Below are 21,637 nucleotides of genomic sequence, written 5' to 3'. Positions count from 1 at the left end.
ACTTGAGAAGTTGACCAGTCAAGTCATATGACTAAATTGAAATCCACTGAGACCTAACTTTTGATGTGTTTGCCAAATGAAGATGACCCTAAGAGAAAAAATGTTAGTAAGAACCATATGAACAACGTTAATGTTCATCAAAAATTCATTTGAAACTTGGAAGGTCATCATTCATTTCAAAACATTATAGGTCATCATGACTGAAACCCTAATTTTAGGTCAACTTCCCAAGGACCTAACTCACTCATTTTTATGATTTTGAGGTGATACCAATTGAATTGGAAAGCTTAAGATGTCTACTTCAATTGTTATGTTGGACAAAATTTCATAATCCTAAAATAAACACATGTGATAATACAAGACATTATAGGTCACTTTGGACCAAAGCCATTGAATCTTGAAAAAGTCCAACTTCAAGTGCCCATAACTTTCTCATAAAAAATCCAAATGGTGCAAAATTTAAGTCTAAATTGATCATCTTGAAAATATATACAACTTTGATGTTGGAGATTTTTTCATTTGAGGCTTGCATCAATAAAACAAAATTGCTTGAAGTTGGTCACTTTTGGCAAATTTTTCAAAGACATGTTTTGTACATCAAACTTCATGGCCAGTTTTCACAATTTTTCAAACTCCAAGTGGATTTTTGTCCAACATAGCTTTTGTTCCTTATGTCAAGAAATTTCCAACCATTACTCACATGCCTATGTTTGGATTTTCCATATGGGATTTTCGAAGAGGGGAACATTTGTGATCAATTATGCATTTCACTTTGTAACTTGATGCACAAGCCAATGCAGCTCAGAATGCACGTCCATTTCAACTCCAAGTGACTTCAGCTTGCATTTCCAATTGGTTCTGGGCCTCACATGCACATGTACATGCCCGTGCATGGAGGACCCAATGATCATGCACACGAGTTTCTTCTCACCTTGCCTTGTATTTCAGCTATAAATAGGAACTTTGCTTCATTCAATTATCAACCTGAAGGCGCCTAAAGCTCTGCTGAAATCCATACCCAACCTCACTTAAAAGGAATTCTGAATTTTTTCTCTCAATTTAAAACTTGAATTTCAACTTCCTTGGTTGATCTTCAGTTTCCAATTCCTAAGCCTTGCATCATCATCATCTCAAGATCAAGCTGCAAGCAAGAGTTTGGTTGGATCGTGCTCATCAAAGCTGCACTTCAAAGGTTTACATCTCAATTGTTTTGATCTGAATCTCCTTATATGATGTGACTTGCTTGTGTTTGTTTGGTTCTCTAAAGTCCTCGTGTGAGAGGCAAGCCAATGGTGGCTTTAATTTCATGAATTGATGCATTTCAGATTGAACACCTGGATTTTCCATCTCAGATTTCTCCTTCCATAGGGATCTTGAGTATAATCCAAGGTTACAGGGGTGATGTACATCACCCCAACTTTAATTTGGTATAAGGCACATGTAGTTTGGTTAAGGTTGCAAAACCTGCAACTGGTGGCCGGTTTCTGTTTGCTCACCGGAGAAGACGGTGGTTTACACCACCATCCCCACGTGGAACTCCCTTGGCCCTTGGATCTGACTCCTATGATATAATCTCAGCCTTTGTTATATTTGACTTTTTTAAATCCATTATGTTTCGCGCTTGACTCATGTACATGATGCGCGCGCGCCCCTGATCCGTTGATGTTGTACACGTCAATTAATAAGATGGATCGTACGCTTCCTGATTTTTCTATTTTCCTAATTTCTGTTTTATTTTCTTTAATTCCTTTTATTTTCAAAAATTTATAACTCTTTTATTTGGAATCACAAAAATATGAGACCAATTGCAAAAAATTTCTTTTAAAATCTAGTTTCATAATCTGATTTTTAATTACTTTTGTGATTCCATTTAATATTTTTTGTGAATTATTTCATTTTTGATAGTTTTTAATTCATTTAAAATACTTTTTGATATTCAAAAATGCCAAAAATATTTTCTTAATACATGTGGATGATGATAAGTCTATGAAAAACATTCTCATCAATTTCTTAATTAATTTGAGATTTATTTGAGATTTTAGTTCATTTTGTGTTATTTTTCTTGATTTTTAATTGTTTAAAAATAGTTTCTGTTTTCAAAAAATGTTGAGAAAATTTGTCAAACCTAGTTTGACCATGTTAGACTTATGATGATCGAATTGGACTTATCCAAGTTGATTTGAATTGGATTTGAAGTTTGACCTTACTTTGTTCATTTTATTTCATGTATTATTTTAATTCCAAAAAATACCAAAAATATGTTTGACCTTTCTTGACTTCTAATCTTCATTTCACTTCTGTTTACCATTGATTGATGTTGATTTCATTCATATTTGATTATTGTGCTTTGGTTATGTCATTTGAATTTTCATTTTGCACATTTCATCTTCATCTCTTTTCTTCTTCTTTTTCTTTTGACCAATGAGTTAATGATTTGTGGTTAGCCTTGACATATGAGAGGCTTAACCTTCTTTGATCCAAATCAAATTCAACTTGATCAAAGATCAAGTGAATTGCTTTGTGTCCAAGATAGGTTGCTTCTTGGTCAAGCAAAAAACCTAAAATCCATACAAGGTCATTCTTTTTTTCTTTTGGCATGGCAAGTTGTAGGAGCTTGGCTTACTAGTCATGATCTCTAACTTGTGTTTATTTGCCTATAGTTTTATTGACCGACCTCAGATAGGTGTGACTACTACATTAGTCCACTTACGATTGCTTAACATGGCGCTAAATTGCCTTATGACACACTAACACTAACTACTAATTACTAACCTTTAATTCAAGCATTTAATTCTTGCAATTTACTTTAATGCAATTTAATTTATTGTTCATTTATTCATGTTGTCTTTTCCCTTTGCCCATTTGAGTTCATGTTTATGTTTATGCCATTTTCCTTTTGCTCATTTGAGCACATTATTGTGTAAATATATTGTTGCTTGGTGCTTGTTTTTATCTTTGTTTGTGTGAACCCAATGCAAAAAGAAGAAAAGACTTAGTTAGGACTTCACCTATGATTAATGGAGTTCAAGAGCAACTAGGCCTCATGCCTTTAGAATGCTAAACTTGTTGAAGAGCAACTAGGCCTCATGCCTTTAGAATGCTTAAATCTTGAAGTTGACTTGAAAGGACCCCTAATCCAAAACTCTTTCTTTGTCCATTCCTCTTATTGCATTGTGAACTTTTTGATTGTTTGTTCTTGTGTGATAGGGATTTCAAACTTGAGATAGTAAGAAGGACCATTGTCATGAGCATCCAAGTTAAGAGAAACAAGTCAAGTGGAAGATCCTAGGAGCTTGAATGTTTAATTGTTTTGATTGCTTGTTGCTTGCTAAGTCCAAAGGAAAGAAGCGTCTTGAATCATCTTTATGATTTCAAGAAAGGAACTCCAAGGGTTTTATCTCTTCTCTCATCTTTGCATGTTTAGGACTAGCCTTTCTTTTCTTCTCTCCACTCTAACCCAAGCCAAACTTATTTTTGTGCAAACATTGACATTGTTTTCAAACTAGAAACCTAGGCCATATGCCTTTGATTTTTCAAACTCTTTTCATTAATACTTATTTTGAATTGAATCTTAAGTCAACTTTGACTTCATTTTGTGAATACTTCTAATTTGTAAATACAATTCACTTCAAGTGATTTTTTTTGTGTGGTTCCAATGGCCACTTTTGGTTAAAACTTTTTTCATAAACATTAGCCATAGGTTTGAGTTATCATAGTGGTTGATGTAAACCTCACCTTATCCTTAGTGATTGGACTATAAGTCTTCCATACTTATTATAGGGCGGATACCTCACTAGTATATTGAAGCTCTCCTCACATGCTGGATTGTTGGTTTATGTTGAGTTTTCTCCCTTTGATAACAAAAGACCTTAAGGCTTTTGATCAAATCAATTCACCCATATTTTGAGATTTTTACCCCGAACTACGAGGTTTTGATCCTACCTTTATGATGGTACGTAGGCAATGGGTTTATCCATTCAAACAACAAAATTGTAAATAATTTGTATATTCTTTTCTCATCTTCCCAATCATGTTTGCACAAATATCTTCACAAATACCAACCTACAATACACTTTGCAAAAAAGGGCTCCCTTAGAATACTAAGGATGTTTTGGGTGCTTAAAACCTTCCCATTGCATAACCAACCCCCTTACCCAGATCTCTGACATTTTTATTAGTTTTTGATTTGATAAAACTTCTCGGTTTTTGTTCGCTTTCTAACCTTTCCTTTGGATAAATAGAAGTGCGGTGACGACTCGAATTGTATGCTTACTTTTGATTTAGTCAATAAATCTAAAGGTAACGAATACCCCGCTACAGATTCCAATACACTTTCACCTTTCGGTTTCAAATTATACTTCTTCAGTCACTTGTTACCAAACATTCAATTCTGCGATTTTGGTCACTTCATTCCGTTCATCCCCATGACCCATTCATTATTCTACCTTTATTCACTCTATGTGATATACCAGTTATCTTTGAGACAAATACATTATCTCTTTGTGCTTCTTCTTGCGTCACCTTGTGAACCAAGAGCTGTTTGGATCGTCCACAAACACTTATTTCTTCGTATTTTAGGCATTACCCTATAGCGGCAACAATACTAGCCCATGTACTGGTAAGAGCCACCTTACTCTTGGGTTCATATTTTCACCCTTGTTGGAGTTTAAAACATTAATATTTTAGTTCAAAGCATACTTTGATCACACTTCTTTTCATCTCCTACCACTAGTTCTTTGAACTACGGAACTCTGAATTCCTCATTGCACCATGAGGATACGTAGGCATGAGTGCCCCAATCCTCACCAAGCACTTTATCTATTTCCTTTCTTTTCCCCATTCTTTTGCGAGCAATCTTTAGATATCACACCCATTCGAGCGAGAACAATCAAAACGATTCCCATGGAATACCATGGATGTTAGGGGTGCTAATACCTTCCCCTTGCATAACCAACTTCCTTACCCAACATATCTCTTTCCCCGGGGTTTTATAGATGTTTTCCCTTTCCTTCGGGAATAAATAAAGTTTGATGGTGACTCTGTTGTATGTTCGAGCGTGCGATACGTTCAGGTATATTTCCAATAGCTTCAGCCATGTGGGCGGAAACACATTCCCAATTGGAATATGTTGTTCATCATCGTCAACTGCTTTTGGTTTAACATTATAGCCTTGTTCAAATCAAGTAGTATAATAATGATCAGCTTGTGCCACATTTTCTTCTTCAACATCTTCGTTTAGAATTATAGTTGGTGCATCTTCTTCTAATGCATTGATTATTTGTGACATCAGGTTTGTTGACATTGTTCAAATCTTATATATAAATCAATGTACTGAAACCCAAAAAATTAATGATTCGTGAAAATCATTTCAACATCCTTGTCATCGCGAATCTTCAATGAAACAAATTTAAATTGATTGTTCCCAAAATGAACAACATTTCTGTAAGTAATTTGTGAAACATATCCAACTTGAAGCTTCATCTCTATTCTTTCTTTCAAATGTTGGAATGACGACCTTATACTAATCGTGAAATGACAAATTTCAGTATTTTCAAAGATCAAGTCCACTTCATCAGATGCAATAACATTTTCTTTGTGATGGACATTAACCATATATTGTTGAGTGTGAGACATGATATAACAATTTGTTATGGAATTAATGCACACAAATGTTATGAAAATGTTTTGAGTTGGTGTAAAATAATTTGAGTAAATGATACTTATAAAAGGATGCATTTTTTTGTCTTTATTCACACTATTTCACATGCTGGTCAACTGGTCAAAAATTTCAATTACACAATGCCTCTCATTGCGTGATCGGTTGGCAGATAAATTCAACTATGCCGCCCAATGCATGTCCGGTCAAAATGCATGTTGCATAATGCATTAATATGCTGCTCTCATTGTAGGACCGACTGTCAGTCAAGAAGTAATGTTACCACCCGTTGCATGACCGACTAGCAGACAAAAAAGCAACCCTGACACCCATTCATTGGTCGGGTTTTAGTCAAATTCAACTCTTCCGCCCATTGAACTACCATACATGAATCTTCTGCATACATGCAGAGATTCCCATGTACAAACATGCATGTATAGACACCAACACCATTCATTTCATAAATTCTTTCATAAATTTTTCTACCAACAATTATCTCTACCACTTCATAAAATTTTCTATAAATTCCTTCTTCTAATACAATATAAACACAATCAATTATTCTATTACTCTTACCATATAACACTATTTCTAACAAATATCTCCACCATTTTGTCCCTGTTAATATATGGAGAAGAAGACCATCGAGGGACACTAGTAAATATTGCTGCATATGTAAGTGTTTGCTTCTAATATGTCTTTGTTTATAATGTATATGTATTTGTTTCTAATATTGCTTCTAATATGTCTTTCATTCTTTTTTTCTTTTTAGAATGAAAGAAATTTCAGACCACATTGACATTAATACGCCGAGGTCGACGAGATGATCCGTCGATATTTGATACAAGCGGGTTTTGATCGCGTTATCAATATAACTTCATACAGCGTTGACAGAAAATTTATTCTCGCCTTATGCAGAAAATGGAGATCAGAAACCCACATATTTCATCTTCCAACCGGTGAATGCACAGTCACTATGGAGGATGTACACATGTTATTAGGTGTGCGTGTGAATGGTTTAGCAGTAGTTGGGTGCACAAATGTGTAACTATTAGGGGTGCCTTTGGAGGACAGTGATAGAAAAGGGAAAAATATTAAAATTAAATGGCTGAGGGACCATTACAATGCTTTGAGATTTAAACGAGAATTCCCCCGAGGAAGTGAAACTTTGGAAAACTATAATGTATATTTTATTGCTTTTTGCAGACTTATTATTTCCTAATACTAATGGTAACACTATGCATCTTTAGTTTTTACCATTATTAGCAGACATAAATAAAATAAATAGATATAGTTGAGCGCTGCTACTTTATCGCATCTATACAAAAATTTGTGTAAATGCGCTAAAATAATGCGCATAATTTTGTTGGTTGTGGAGTTTTACTTCAAGCTCGGGGTTGGTTTAGAATGCCAAAACTGTCACCAACAAATCCCAATTCATTCCAGTTTCCATATGCGACTAAGTACGTATAAATTTATTTATTTTTAGATATATTTTTTCAATGTATTTTCTAATAACTATTTCTTTTTTAGATGGTCCGCATATGGGATGAATTACGAAAAACCCTTCATCATTATGCTTTTAGATATTGGGCGTTCTTCGATCATTTCGAGACGGATGATGTATTATCTTTAAGACTTATACTAATAATATTTAAAGTTCATTTATATTTTTTTAACTAATCCTTTTTACTACTACATTAAAATTTATGTGGAGGCCATTTCTTGGACTTGAAGATGAGGATTAAACTGAAAGTGACATGTGAAGTTCAACAATGCTTTTAATCTGATTTACTTGTGTTGAAATGCATCATTCACATAGGATTAAACTCCAATTTGGGATTCAACAAGAAATTCCAGATCCACCTAGGTGCATGAAGGAGTACCACACAAGTCAGACACCAAACCAATGAAAATTTCAAAATTAAAAAGACCATTATAGACAAGAATGTCAACAATGAAAAAATCGTCGCAATACTGTCTTACAAAGAGATATCATGCCAACCGAATGTAAATCCAATAGAAAATACAAGGAGATTTCAAACGACACTTCCTCTGTTTAACTATACACTTATACACCGACGCCTTTTTAATAGGCTATTCTCAAATTGTTTATAAGCAATAATCTATATATATTTTTAAATTATGCTACTTTGATATTTAATAAGAAATGAATAGTACTTTGTTGTTTTTTCTCCAATACAAAGGCCGGACATAAAAAAATTCCATCTCTTCCACTCCACGGTCATCCTCCCTCGCTCAGCACACCAAACAACCCCATGCGCCTCACATGCTGTCCTCGCCTCATTTTTTATAAACCCACCTAACCCACCCTAATCACGTGCCTTTCTAATTCTCCCAAAATAAACCACGTGCGCCACCATTCTCTTCACGCTACCACATAGCGCGTGCGCAACACCTTTTTCCCTTTCTCCACGAAACAGAAGAATCACACCCAATTTTTTTCCCAAAATAAAGAAAAACACAAAAACACCATAGTCACCGTAGTACTACTTTTCTGTTACAAGCGTCCATCACAAACAAAAACACAAACCTCAAAACGTGGTTGTTCTTATCCAACGGTCATTATCTCGCCACGTAAACACCTTCTACACAAAAACAACCAAACCATAAGAAAATTCCATCTTACCTCAGACTGTATCACTCTGAAACCGCTCACGAAAGTTGAAAACGAAAAAAACTATATATAAAGAAAGAGCGAAAAAAAGAGCAAATTTTCTTGTTCAATTCAAAGCCTGTTTTTTCATCGTTTGCGAGTTGCACGCTACTACTGTTCAATCACCGATCTCTACTGTTAATCGATTCTGTAGAAGCCATTTTCGTCGATTATCAAACCAAACATGCCTTCCAGTCACTTGCTTCTCGAGGAACCCATTAGGATGGCTTCTATCTTGGAGCCATCTAAAGCCGTTAGTTTCTCTTACTTTTGTTCTTGTTGTTTTCGTTTCCAATCTATAGATCTTGTTTTTCTGTTTTTGATTTTCTAATTATTGTTTTCATTATTGTTTATGATTATCGCAGAGCTTTTTTTCTGCGATGACAAAGATTGTTGGGACATTGGGTCCTAAATCTCGATCTGTTGAGACTATTTCTGGCTGTCTTAAAGCTGGGATGTCTGGTATTTTTGTTTGTTTTACCCTTTCTTAAATTGTGCTATGGGTTGTTAACTGAAGATTTGATGAAGGCTTATAGATTTTCATGTGTTTTTTTTGTTGTTGTTGTATACAGTGGCTCGTTTTGACTTTTCATGGTGTGATCCTGAGTATCACCAGGAAACTTTGGAGAATTTGAAGACTGCTATTAAGAGTACTAAGAAGCTCTGTGCTGTGAGTTTGCTTCTGTTTCTGTATTTTTGCTTTTTTTGCTTCACATAGGTTTTATATTAAGGATAAATGATGGTAAATGCGCTGATCGAATTGCGTTGGACAGGTTATGCTGGACACAGTTGGTGCGGAGATGCAGGTTGTTAACAAAAGTGAGACAACTATCACACTTGAGATAGATGGTCAGGTTGTTCTAACTCCAGACCAGGGACAAGAAGCTTCTTCAGAGATTTTGCCAATCAACTTTGATGGACTGGCTCAGGTTCGTTGATATTTTCCACCTTGTCGTTATCTGATGTGATCCTGTGACTATCTTGCGTTTACATTGCTTCCACTGAACGTTACCGTGGTTGATTTTGTTTGATTAGTATACTATTTTACACTGTTGCATATATGGAGTGCATGCTTTGTTCGAGTCATTGCTCTTTCCTTCAGGGTTGCATGGCTCAAAGTAGCATAAATTTAATCTATTTGTGCAATTGAATTCTTGCTTACGATGTTAGAAGCAGTTAATGTGAATGTTAGGTTGAATCCCGCGTGAAATGTGTTTTTCATGACTTTGAGATATATCTTTGGTTTCCTTCTGCTTTGCATTGTAATTTGTTGCTTGCATGATTTTCAAATTCTTAATTGTTTACAGGCAGTGAAGACGGGAGACACTATTTTTATCGGTCAATACTTGTTCACAGGAAGTGAAACTACTTCTGTATGGCTAGAGGTAAAATAAGTTGAACCCAAAATGCAAAATTTAGTCCAATATGAATTGCAAATATTTTGCACATCAACTCGCTTATTTTAAAGATTATACATATATTTCTCATTGTTGAAATATTACAAACACAAGTAGGTCCAAAACCATAACAAAGAATGTTTTCTTTTTCATGTGCATGGTAACTGATGAGTTCTTCCTGATGTTGTGCTTGTGCAGGTATCTGAAGTCAAAGGCAATGATGTTGTATGTATTATAAAGAACTCAGCTACATTGACAGGGTCATTGTTCACTTTGCATGCTTCTCAGATTCATATTGATTTACCTACTCTTACAGAAAAAGACAAGGAGGTAAGTTGTGTTTTTCACTCAGATGTTTGAATTATTAACATTTCACGGCACGTGTTCACCGTGCCTAGAAAATCTGGTCATCTTAAAGATGTGGGATTATTATATTTATTTAATTATCTAACTTTTTCTTTCAGGTTATAAGCACATGGGGGGTTAAAAACAAAATCGATTTTCTGTCATTGTCATATACTCGACATGCTCAAGATGTCCGCGAGGTAATTTGAACTCCAGATTGTTTACTTGACTTAGTCATCACATTTACTCAATTTCTATTTGTAGGCCTTCATATGTTGTTTTAATGCAGGCTCGTGAATTCCTTTCCAAGTTAGGCGATCTTAGCCAGACTCAAATCTTTGCCAAAATTGAAAATGTTGAGGTGAATTACATATCTTCATTTTTCGGTTTAGATTATTTTCTTATTGGCTAGGCTTAGTCAATTGTTTATAAATGCATTTTACATCTGTTTTGTTTTTAGGGATTGACCCATTTTGATGAGATTTTGCAAGAAGCTGATGGTATTATCCTTTCCCGTGGGAATCTGGGTATTGATCTTCCACCAGAGAAGGTCAGTGTTGATGAGATTCATTTTGTAGTTTGATTTACTTTTTGGCTTGCATTCCCTTACAATAAATAAGTTTATTTTGGTTTAACAGGTAAAAATATTTATCAACTTCAATTTGCTTTTGTAGGTTTTTCTATTTCAAAAATCTGCTCTACAGAAGTGTAATATGGCCGGGAAGCCTGCTGTGCTTACACGTGTTGTGGACAGCATGACTGACAACTTACGACCAACTCGTGCTGAAGCCACTGACGTTGCCAATGCTGTTTTAGATGGTAAGTTGCTGGTTATATGATTCAGCATTCATCCTATTCTCAGCGATTAAAACCGGCGATGTGCGATTTTCTTTATACGTCAGTGATTCTCTACTGTGTTTCAGTTAGAAACACTTGATTGGTATGTTTGTTTAACTGTTAATAAATAAACAGGAAGTGATGCAATTCTTCTCGGTGCCGAGACTTTACGTGGATTGTACCCCGTGGAGACTATTTCTACCGTTGGCAGAATTTGTTCAGAGGTAAGTTCATTAGATGGTCCATTAATTTTGTTGAACATGCTTGGATTGTATCGATTTCTTGAAGCAGATTTTTTGGTTTCTGATCGTGTACTTTATTTTTATGCCCAACTATGGGCTCTGTTGCATAGATGAATCTTGTTGACTAATATCTTTGCCTTCCATTTCATCTCGATGTAGGCCGAGAAAGTTTTCAATCAAGATGTTTATTTTAAAAAGACGGTCAAACATGTTGGAGAACCCATGACCCACTTGGAATCTATTGCATCCTCTGCGGTAGTTTCATCTGAACATTTCTTTATTTCTAAATTATAAGTTGTTTTTGTAAGTTCTCCTGAATGGCATATGAAAATAAGCTAAATACAACGATTGAACATGTCTCAAGCTGTTTTCATGTGCCAGGGGATAAACTCAAATAAGTCAATTTAAGTAGACTATATAACTTTGAAATCAGGCTTCTTACTCGCAAATCTTTACTTCTTAGGTTCGTGCTGCTATTAAGGTGAAAGCTTCTATAATAATTTGCTTCACTTCATCTGGAAGGGCTGCAAGGTATGAATATGTTTGTATTTCGTTTATTGCGTAAAATTTGTTCTCACCTTGAGCTTAACTATAGCAAACAAACACTTTCTTCGATTAATATCAGTACTGTTCTTGTCCCGCTTCACGAATTATATCCTTCAGACTTTCGATCTAAGCATGTTACGTGCTCCTATCAGGTTGATTGCAAAATATAGGCCAACAATGCCGGTTCTCTCTGTGGTGATCCCCCGACTTAAGACAAATCAGCTTAAGTGGAGCTTTAGTGGAGCTTTTGAGGTTAGATCTTAACTTTGGATCCGACGATTAGAAAATATACCAGGGTGTATTTTGTGGTTTACACTGTACCGTCTTTTTTTATATCAAACTAATGAAAATATTCAATTTGTGACACAGGCAAGGCAATCACTTATTGTAAGAGGTCTCTTTCCTATGCTTGCTGATCCTCGACATCCTGTAAGTTTTTCTCGGCAACTCAGTTTTATTCCTTTCTTCGGTTAATACACATTATCGCTCTCTCGTGGCTCTCTTATAATACTTCGCGCGCAATCTTTATTCTACATGGCCATATAAATGAACATTCCTTTACACGCAACACATAACACAATGATTGTAGATTTAGCTGATGTTGATGTGATATACTTTGTTTTTGCAGGCTGAGTCAACAAGTGCATCAAATGAATCTATTCTTAAGGTTGCCCTTGATCATGGAAAAGCATTGGGAGTCATAAAGTCACATGACCGAGTTGTTGTTTGTCAGAAACTTGGTGATGCATCGGTGGTTAAGATTATCGAGCTCGAAGATTAAACTGCATTAATCCAACAGCTTAGTTCTAGTATTTTTTTGGGAGGCTAAATTATTTCCCAAGTTTTTGAAAGTTGCAGGATCATTCTGCCACATGAGTCAAGGATATCTTGATTTTGGCTGTCTCACATAAAATCAAGGGAATGCAGCCTTGATGCCAAAAACTTTCCATTATTTTCTGTTTAATATTTATATAACAACACAAGTTGAAAATGTGTTTGTTGGATACAATTGCCAAACTAATGATGCAAATAGTTTGTTTTTTCAATTACCTATTGTGCATGTGTTCTATTTTATTCTTTATTCTCTTTGGTCATGAACAAGAAGTGTATGTGATGATGGAAAACGTGTTGGGATCAAGATGATGCTTTAGTGCTAATACTATCATGATTAAATATTGTTTGGTAAATTTTAGTAGAATAGAAGAGGACAATAATAAGAAAGGATCTTCACATGAAAAGGGTGTAAGAAGTAGCATAAATCTAGCTCAAGCACAAAACGTTCACATGTTGGGACATTATCTTTTCTTTCCATAGTAATTAAAAGCCAAGCATACATAATGCTAGAGTGTTAAATAATAATAATCATTATATTTAAGATTAGCAAATTCAACAGAGGTTGCGAAATCAATAAATAAATTCAACTTTTCATTTGTGTCAAAGTAACCTCATTATTAAAACCGTCCTAAAGAAAAGGAACATGTTACAAAACACATTCTCGGTAACATATAATGAAAATTAAATTACCATCTAATTAACATTAAATGAATATTCAAAAGGAGAAGACAATAACAAGCAACAAGTGGCCTAATGCATAAGGTGTTTGACTTATAAGCGATTGTGGGTTTGAGTCCCCATCGGGGTGTTTGACTTCTAATTAAGCGATTGTGGATTTGAGTCCCATCGGGTGTGTATAGAAGATCTTTAATTTGTCAAACGCTTCTTTTGGTGTCTTTTCTTTAATGATCTTCTCGAACACATTATGATCTGCACATTGATCAATCAAGAAATTTTTCCATCTTTCAAGAAAATAACTTTCTTCCTTTGTTCCTTGTGCTCAGCCTACTGAACATCATTTGCATTTACTTTCAATGCAACTACTCCATCTCTCACGGTTTTAGCCACATCTTGAAATCTGAAGATAACATTCGTTTGTCCAACCCACCTTTCGTAGTTCTCACCTTTGAAAACAGATGGATTTGTAGAAAATTGCGTTGATGTTGTGTTACCGTTTGCCATTACTATCTGAATCGCGACCTGACTCGATAATACCAATTTGTTGGAACAAATAGAGTTTTCAAGAAGAATAAAGAATAAGAGAGAATAAAAGAGAGAGAAACTATATTTGTGAAAAAAAGAATTTGTTATGAATTTGCTTAGTAATTTGATTTACATCGGCAATCAAACACATTATTTGCTAACTCTATCGAATACATGTTCTTTAATTTGTCTCACGTTTCCTTTGGCGTCACTTCTTTAATGATTTTCTCGAACACATTAAGATTCGCACATCGATGAATCAAGAAAATAACTCTTTCTATCTTTCTTCATTTGTTCATTGTGCTCAACCTTCTGAACATATTTGCATTTACTTTCAACGCAAGTACTCCATCACTCACGATTTCAACTACATCTTAAAATCTAAAGATGATTTTCATTTGCGTAACCCGTCTCTCGTAGTTCTCACCTTTGAAAACAAGTAGACTTGTAGAAAATTGCATTGATGTTGTGTTACCGTTTGTCATTGCTAATTGTATCGCAACCGGATTCGATGATACCAATTTATTAGAATAATTAGAGTTCTTGAAAAGAATGAAAAATAAAAAAGAATAAAATAGAATAAAATTATATTGTGAAAAAAAGAATGTGTTATAAAATTATTGGATAATCTTATTTACATCGTCACCTGAATGTATATATATATATATATAGACAACCAAACACATTATTTACTAACTACAATATTCGACTCTATCGAATATATATTTACATATTTTGATTTGACAACTATAACTATATGATGTATTGTCAAATACACCTAACTTCTACTATACTACTATAACTATATGATGTATTGTCAAATACTATAACTATATGATGTATTGTCAAATACACCTAACTTCTACTATACTACTTCAACTTTATCAAAGATATCTATGTCATATAGAGTTTCCTTATAAAAACTATGAATTATTACCTTCTAACAACAATAAGAAAGGAACACATGAAAAGGGTGTAAAACTTAGCATAAATCTAGCTCAAGGACGGTTGGGATTCTCTTACATTGCATTATCTTTTCTTTCCACAGTAATTAAGGCCAAACACACGTAATGATAAACTATTCTCAAATACTCCCTCCGTTTTTTATTATAAGTCGTTTTTGACTTTTCACACGTATTAAGAAATGTAATAATTATGGTATGAAAAAGATAAATTAGGAGAGATTTTACAAAATTATCCTTCATTAATGATATTGGAAAGACAAATTAACATAATTGAAAGGAGAGAGAATAATAAATATTTAAGGGTATAATAGGAAAAATAACATTAATGATTCATTGGTATTATAAAACGACTTATATTGTGGTACAAAATATTTTTTCAAAGTGACATATAATAAAAAACGGAGGTAGTATGTTTTTATTTGTTTATTTGTTAATAATTGTTTTTCATAACACTCTTATATATATATTACAATTACATTTTTACACTTTTATTATAAAAGTGATTCAATAAAATTAAAATAAACAATAAAATGACCAATTAAATATTTTAAATAAGTTGGACAAATGGAATCCAATTATATTTTTAAATAAATGAATCTGATTCAATTAATTAACTAATATTATGTTACAAAAAAAAACACATTCTCAGTATTTATTATGAAAATTAAATAATCACGTAATTGATATTAAATAAATATTAAAAAGAAGAAGACAATATCACCAAGCACCTGTGGCCTAATGGATAAGGCGTTTGACTTCTAATCAAGCGATTGTAGGTTCGAGTCCCACCGGGTGTGATTAATTTTTAATATATCATTTTTAACTTATTTTTATTTTTTGCATGGAATTATGAATATCACTTGCTACAGCATATTTAACACTGCAAATTTTTCTGCTAATGAATGTTTATGTACAAATGTCACAATCTCAACACTTCAGTAGTTCAGTACAGCTTATATTTTGTTTTTATTCCACAAATAGTGATGTGAGTTGATTCCCAAGTTTATTTTTTAACATTCCAAATCCAAACAAAGAGTTTCTATCTAACTGGTAGCTTCTCAGTACATAAAAAAACAGACATACTCTTTATTTTTAATAAATTCAATAATAACACCAAAAATAGAACAGCCACAATAGTTTCATCTATTTGGCCTAATCTAAATTCTATCTATGACTAGTTTCATCTATCATACAAATTCATCTTCTTCATTTCTCACTCTCTAAGTAGAAGAATGTTGTTGTTGTTGATGTTGTTGCTGTTGAATATTCATCAATTCAATCTCCTTCTTCCTAATAAGCAAAACCATTCTTTCATTTTCTAATCTTCTCCTTTCATTTTCAAGTTTTGCTCTCTTCATTTCCCTCTCTTTCTTGCTACTATACCTTGCCCATTTCAACCTTTGTTTTTCCAACTGAAAACCTTGTGATTCATAGCTTATTTTCTGTTCCTCCAACTGCAAAATTTTGTTTCTTATCCATTGTTTTTTCTCCCATGGACTTTTTCCACCATCTTGAAACACACCACTTATTTCATTGTTCATTTGGTTCATCAATGGTAATGATGAGGATGACATAGAAATGGGAAATCCTCCTTCTTTTCTTCGCCTTTTCTTTGATGGTTTCCCGTCATTCTCATCTTCATCTTGTTGACACTTTGAACCACCTTCTCCTGATTCATCTTCATCTTCATCAGAATAGTCCTCTGATTCCTCATCTTCATCTTCATCCTCCTCCTCTTCAACTTCTCCACTTCCTATTTTCAACATCCTTAAACCTGAACCACTCAAATTCCCAACACCATTTTCTGTTGAATGAAAACAAGGTTGTTGAGGCTGCTGTTGAGGCTGCTGTTGATGTTGTTGAGGTTGATTCTGAGGTGTTGTTGTTCCACTTCCACCTTCTACCTGAAGTTGAACATTAGAAGCACCACCAGCATGACCACAGCTATTATGATAAGCACACATTTCCCTAAAGAAAAGATGCTTAGAATTCAGCAATTTCCTAACTTCATCTTTCATCTTAGGTGTCAAATCCATTGAATCCAACAAATTCTGATTTTCAACTACCCTACAAGCTGTCCCTTTTCCAAGAATATCATTCACTCTCTTGTACCTTTTATTCAAATCATTGAACTTATCTTCACATTGTTGAGGTGACACATAAAACCCTTTTTCCATCATAGCCCTTGAAACAGATTTCCATTTCCCTTTCTTCTGTAACAAACCACTTGATTTCTTCTTATTACCCATTGGATCAGTCCCTTCAGAACCACCTTCATCACCAATGTAATAAACAGCCATTATCAAAAGCCTTACCATTGTATCAGTCCATTTCATTCTTTGCCACGGTGAAAATTTCCTCTTTGGGTCACCACCAGAGGTTTCATCAGCTTGAAAACTTGGCTCATCCTCAATCTCATCACTAACCTGAGAACCTTGCTGCTGCTGCGGCTGTTGCTGTTGTTTGTTTCTGGATGAAGAAAAAGGTGGATACCCATGTTTCATTGATTGATGCAATTGTTGTTGTTGATGATGTGTGTCAGTGTCATGAGCATGGGGAGCATAGGAAACAGCTTGGGAAAGGTGCAAATGGTGGGGATTCTGTTGTTGAATAGGGAGATTTTGTTGTTGTTGTTGCTGTTGTAAAGGGATATTATTATCAACTACTCCTAGCAAACCAGTAGTAGTGATGGGAGAAAACATTCCATTGGGGTCCATCATTCAAAAACTGCAGAACAAAAAGGAAGAAACTTGGAAGGAAATGGACTAGCCCTTTTATCAAACAGTTGAAATGCAGAAAAAGGGTGAAAGAAAATTTGGTTTAGTGAAAGGAAGTAGAGAAATTGGGATTGGAAGATTGCATAGAAATTTTGGGTTGTTGGTTGGTGTTATGAGAGAGACAATAGAGAAAGGTATATAATAAAGGTAAAGAAAGAAAGAGAGTAAAATGTGTGTGAAATTGAAGCAACCGGTTTTGTGAGAAAAACTGCCCATGGTATTTGGGTTAGAAAGAGAGGGACAGAGTAGGAAAGAGAGAATCCACAGGTTTTGTGCAAAACTGGGGAGCCACAGTGTAATAGCGCCAACAAGGACGCTGGTTTTCGTTTGTTTTGGTCTTGTTATACTATCTAATAAAATATACGTGTTGTTTCATCAAATAGCCCAATAATCCAACTAAATATATTTATTTGTAAAAAAAATATAAAAAGATTGATAGTTTCTCAATTCCGACCCATATATTCAATTGTATAAAAGTATATTATGTGAAGGATTCTTTCCAAAAAAAAATATAAAATACACTATCATAAACATGTTTTTGATAAACTTATTGTGTTTAAGGAATTTCTTGTAGTTGGATTTATTTTTTCTGCATTCACGGTATTAAAATATATTAAAACTGTTTGATTTTGATAGCATGATATTAAAATGTAATTAATTATTTGATCTTGATTGTATGATTTAGAAAAAAAAATATATTTTTTAAATCTGAACTATTTGATCTTAATTAGATGACCAACTACGCTTGAACTCGCGAGTATGATTTTTTGATTGTAGGAAGTTGGGATTAATGTTTTAGAAATTGGTTTAACAATGACTCATCTATTATCTTTGCTAGACAAGAACATCATTGTAAGATTAAAGCTGATAAAGTTTAGCCGAAACCATAACCTTAATCTCAATATGAACAAACATCTAAGGACCTTGCGTTTTAAGATGCGTCATATCCCGAAGTCCCATACGAAACATCAATATTGACACATTACAGGACCTATGGCATGATATAAGAGAAAGAGATTTGATTTGTCTTTCAATTTGATATTTCTTTAATATTTTATATTACTAATATTTTTTTTCCAGTTTTGCGCCCTTCCACTTAAATGGGTCAATAGCACAAAAGATCAATAATTTGACTACTCCAAATGAAAAATAGTTCATTGATATCATAAGAGGCAATGGATTAGTCGAGCTTGCCACTATATGTTACAGCATTTTCTGAGAGGTGGCACGAGGAGTCAAGAACTTTCATATAGCGATTAGGGAGGTAAAATGACATTTCCCACCTAAGATCGTCTTCTTAAGCACACCGCATTGACCAAATATGAAGTAGCAGACTTGATGGCTTAGCCAATTAGACTGGAAGTTGAAAAAGACCAAAAGATACATGTACGGTTCAAGTATCTAAAAGATAAGTTTCAAAGATACCTGAAAGTTGAAAGTGTCATTAAGGACTGTATATCAAAACATTTGCAGAAGCAATACACCATCAGAGTGTATCTCCTTTACTTGGTGGACTTGACTATATTCTAAGGTAAAAACGCAACCTAAATTCATGTGGTGTATTTGAAGTACTTCAGGGATCTTGATATGACTGATGACTTCATTTGAGACATTGCTTCACTTGTTTATATATATATATATATATATATATATATATATATATATATATATATATATATATATATATATATATATATATATATATATATATATATATATATATATATATCACAACTTAGTATTACCACAATTCAAGACCAAACAATTGTCAAAATCTGTGACACTACTTTAGGTAACAAATTTTTGTAATGTTTAGTTAGTCGTTAAAAATATTATATTTAATGTTGTATATAGATTAACATACATTGATGCAAGCCTGCGTCTTTTATAATTTTTCGGTATTTGCAACAATGATTATGAACCAACATACATGTAGTTGCATGCTAACTACTTCAATATGAATAAAGGACATCCTTTTCCTGAGCCCAGTCGAGACTGTCTAGATTGACTGTTCATGCAAGATGTATTATCTTTCCTCTATGCCACTAACCGTGACACACCGATTGAATGATATATGCTTATATTCTGGTTCATTCACATGGGAATTGCGTAAGGTATGATACATGCTAGATAGTGTTGCATTCGTCCAGGTACATGAATAGTACTCACAAACATCCTTTTGTCTCTACCAAACTTATGATTTGTCTAGAGTAGGTTAATCAAATGTATGCTAAATACTTGGAATATATGTTGTCTCTAGAAGGCCGAGGGACCCATATCCTATGTTGTTGGGATACTGAGGCGAGATATTTGAGGTGTTATTTTCATATATCACATTTCCACACCTAAGTAAGAGATGTTGATGCAAATTGAAGAAAAGGTACTTGCAGAGTAAACGACATAAGAGGACGAAGGCAATGCAATTAGTTTGCTCTCTACATGCATGTACATCTAAGATTTGACATTAGGGTTATTATACGGTGGGAGTGTATAGGAGGGAACTCCCCTTCACGATGTTTCCTAGGTGATTTCAAGAGAGGCTATGGTTAAGCATGTCAACGAGATGAAGCGAAGACGGTTTTTACCTCTCTCATACCCAAATTCCTATTCCTCTCCCCGAGACTCAACTATGAGGAAGAATTAAGAATAAAACCCATCCCAAAAGGATTAAGGTATCCCTATCCCACCATAATCTATGTAACATAATCAATTTTTTCAATATAAATATTCTAATTTCCCAATATTAACTTACATTAAAAATAATAAAATAAAATAATCTTGAAAAATTCCATACATACTTTTCAAATAATAAATAAAAAAAAAATAAAAATCAAAGCATTTACCATATATTTAATATTACAAATTATCAAAACTAAATAATAAAGTACAAAATAAAACAAACGAGGCGGGTTCAGGGTGGATACTAATGTGTTAATTACTCAACCCATATTCTTATTTTGTAATCAGAGAGAGAGAGAGAGAGAGAGAGAGAGAGAGAGAGAGAGAGAGAGAGAGAGAGAGAGAGAGAGAGAGAGAGAGAGAGAGAGAGAGAGAGAGAGAGAGATTACACATGAAGAGGTACATTCATTCAATAATGTCTCAACATATAAATATTTTTTAAAATCAATAATTGAATTAAAAGTTACTATTACACAAGCCATATCGATAAATTTTAACATTAACCTATAATGATTTCACATTTCATCAAGATATGTCAAGATTAAGTCGACGGTATAATTGCATATACCATTTATTTTGATGTATCTTAATGTCAAAATTTCTATATATGATAGTAACTTTTTTTTTGTATAACAAAAGGGCAAAAAGCCCAAAACAAAGAGAGACTAGGCTACACGCTTAACAATAGACACAACACTATCAAGGATAAGGAGTTGCGAGAGCTCAATAGGGAAAACATCCAACCAAGTATCCTCACTACTAACTTAGACATGAAATTAACACACAAATTAGATTCTCTAAAGACATGCTTGAAAATGACTTCATCAAACTTTTGGAGAAGAAGAAAGATACGACTAACAATAGAGGAACCTTGACCGGTATTCAGAACCACTCCAGACAACGAGTGAATGACACTTTTATTATCAATTTGCATAATGTTTTTCTTGAAATTCTTCTTCCAAGCAAACTCAAGGCCAACTAGGATAACCTAGTATTCAACCACCATGCTAGTACACTTGCCAAGGTTCTTGTGAAATCCCCAAGCCACTTACCATCGCTATCTCTAAAGAGGCCCCCATAGCTCACGTCGAAAGTGATACTACAAGTACCATCTGAGTTGAGGAAGATCCAGTCAGGAGAGGGAGGCATCCAAATTTCTTGTAACGCGATGCAAGCTACGAGATAAATTACTATTGAATTTGTAGCTTGATTCTGAACATCTTTGCTCACACTGCCTATGAACTAAATGAAATATGCCATGTTCTAAGACTTGAAATCCAAACAAGCAAAACCAAGCAAATGAATACTTAACCAATCAACAGATTGTAACACCTTAAATGAGTATCCCTTGATCAAAGCATGTGGATCATGAATAAGTAGGCCTCTGATGAGTTGTTGGATAAACCAATGAAGCTCCATGAATGACCAGATGAATCTCAATCTTGATTGCATATATGAGGGTATGATAGGGCCACCACT

General features: G+C 34.1%; 2 protein-coding genes and 1 non-coding gene across 3 annotated transcripts; 2 read left to right on the top strand and 1 right to left on the bottom strand.

The window, feature by feature from the left end:
- The first annotated feature begins 8,140 nt into the window (after positions 1 to 8,140).
- On the top strand, positions 8,141 to 12,749 carry LOC127098441 (pyruvate kinase 1, cytosolic). The gene is made up of 16 exons (XM_051037041.1): positions 8,141 to 8,586; positions 8,699 to 8,795; positions 8,906 to 9,003; positions 9,107 to 9,262; positions 9,641 to 9,718; positions 9,929 to 10,060; positions 10,195 to 10,275; positions 10,365 to 10,436; positions 10,536 to 10,625; positions 10,750 to 10,894; positions 11,048 to 11,136; positions 11,314 to 11,409; positions 11,618 to 11,685; positions 11,853 to 11,952; positions 12,070 to 12,129; positions 12,329 to 12,749. The coding sequence occupies exons 1-16, from the start codon at positions 8,518 to 8,520 to the stop codon at positions 12,479 to 12,481; spliced, it is 1,584 nt and encodes a 527-aa protein (XP_050892998.1). The 5' UTR covers positions 8,141 to 8,517; the 3' UTR covers positions 12,482 to 12,749.
- Positions 12,750 to 15,426: 2,677 nt separating this feature from the next.
- On the top strand, positions 15,427 to 15,499 carry TRNAR-UCU (transfer RNA arginine (anticodon UCU)). Its single transcript has one exon. It is a non-coding gene; the product is annotated as a tRNA-Arg (tRNA).
- Positions 15,500 to 15,768: 269 nt separating this feature from the next.
- LOC127092435 (uncharacterized) lies at positions 15,769 to 17,763 on the bottom strand. The gene has a single exon (XM_051031305.1). The coding sequence runs from the start codon at positions 17,420 to 17,422 to the stop codon at positions 15,923 to 15,925; it is 1,500 nt and encodes a 499-aa protein (XP_050887262.1). The 5' UTR covers positions 17,423 to 17,763; the 3' UTR covers positions 15,769 to 15,922.
- Between the last annotated feature and the right edge of the window lie 3,874 nt (positions 17,764 to 21,637).

The sequence above is a fragment of the Lathyrus oleraceus genome, chromosome 6, assembly GCF_024323335.1.
Source record: "Lathyrus oleraceus cultivar Zhongwan6 chromosome 6, CAAS_Psat_ZW6_1.0, whole genome shotgun sequence".
Classification (NCBI taxonomy): domain Eukaryota; kingdom Viridiplantae; phylum Streptophyta; class Magnoliopsida; order Fabales; family Fabaceae; genus Lathyrus; species Lathyrus oleraceus.
Note: the sequence above shows the minus strand (reverse complement) of the source record. Positions and strands in the feature narration are given on the sequence as shown.

Bases quoted from the DNA above. Each gene is read 5' to 3' on its own strand.
- LOC127092435 (XM_051031305.1), bottom strand. From the start codon at position 17,422: ATGATGGACCCCAATGGAATGTTTTCTCCCATCACTACTACTGGTTTG.
- LOC127098441 (XM_051037041.1), top strand. From the start codon at position 8,518: ATGCCTTCCAGTCACTTGCTTCTCGAGGAACCCATTAGGATGGCTTCT. The intron at 10,626-10,749 runs GTCAGTGTTGAT...TTGCTTTTGTAG, and splicing joins TTGATCTTCCACCAGAGAAG to GTTTTTCTATTTCAAAAATC. The intron at 11,410-11,617 runs GTAGTTTCATCT...TTTACTTCTTAG, and splicing joins AATCTATTGCATCCTCTGCG to GTTCGTGCTGCTATTAAGGT.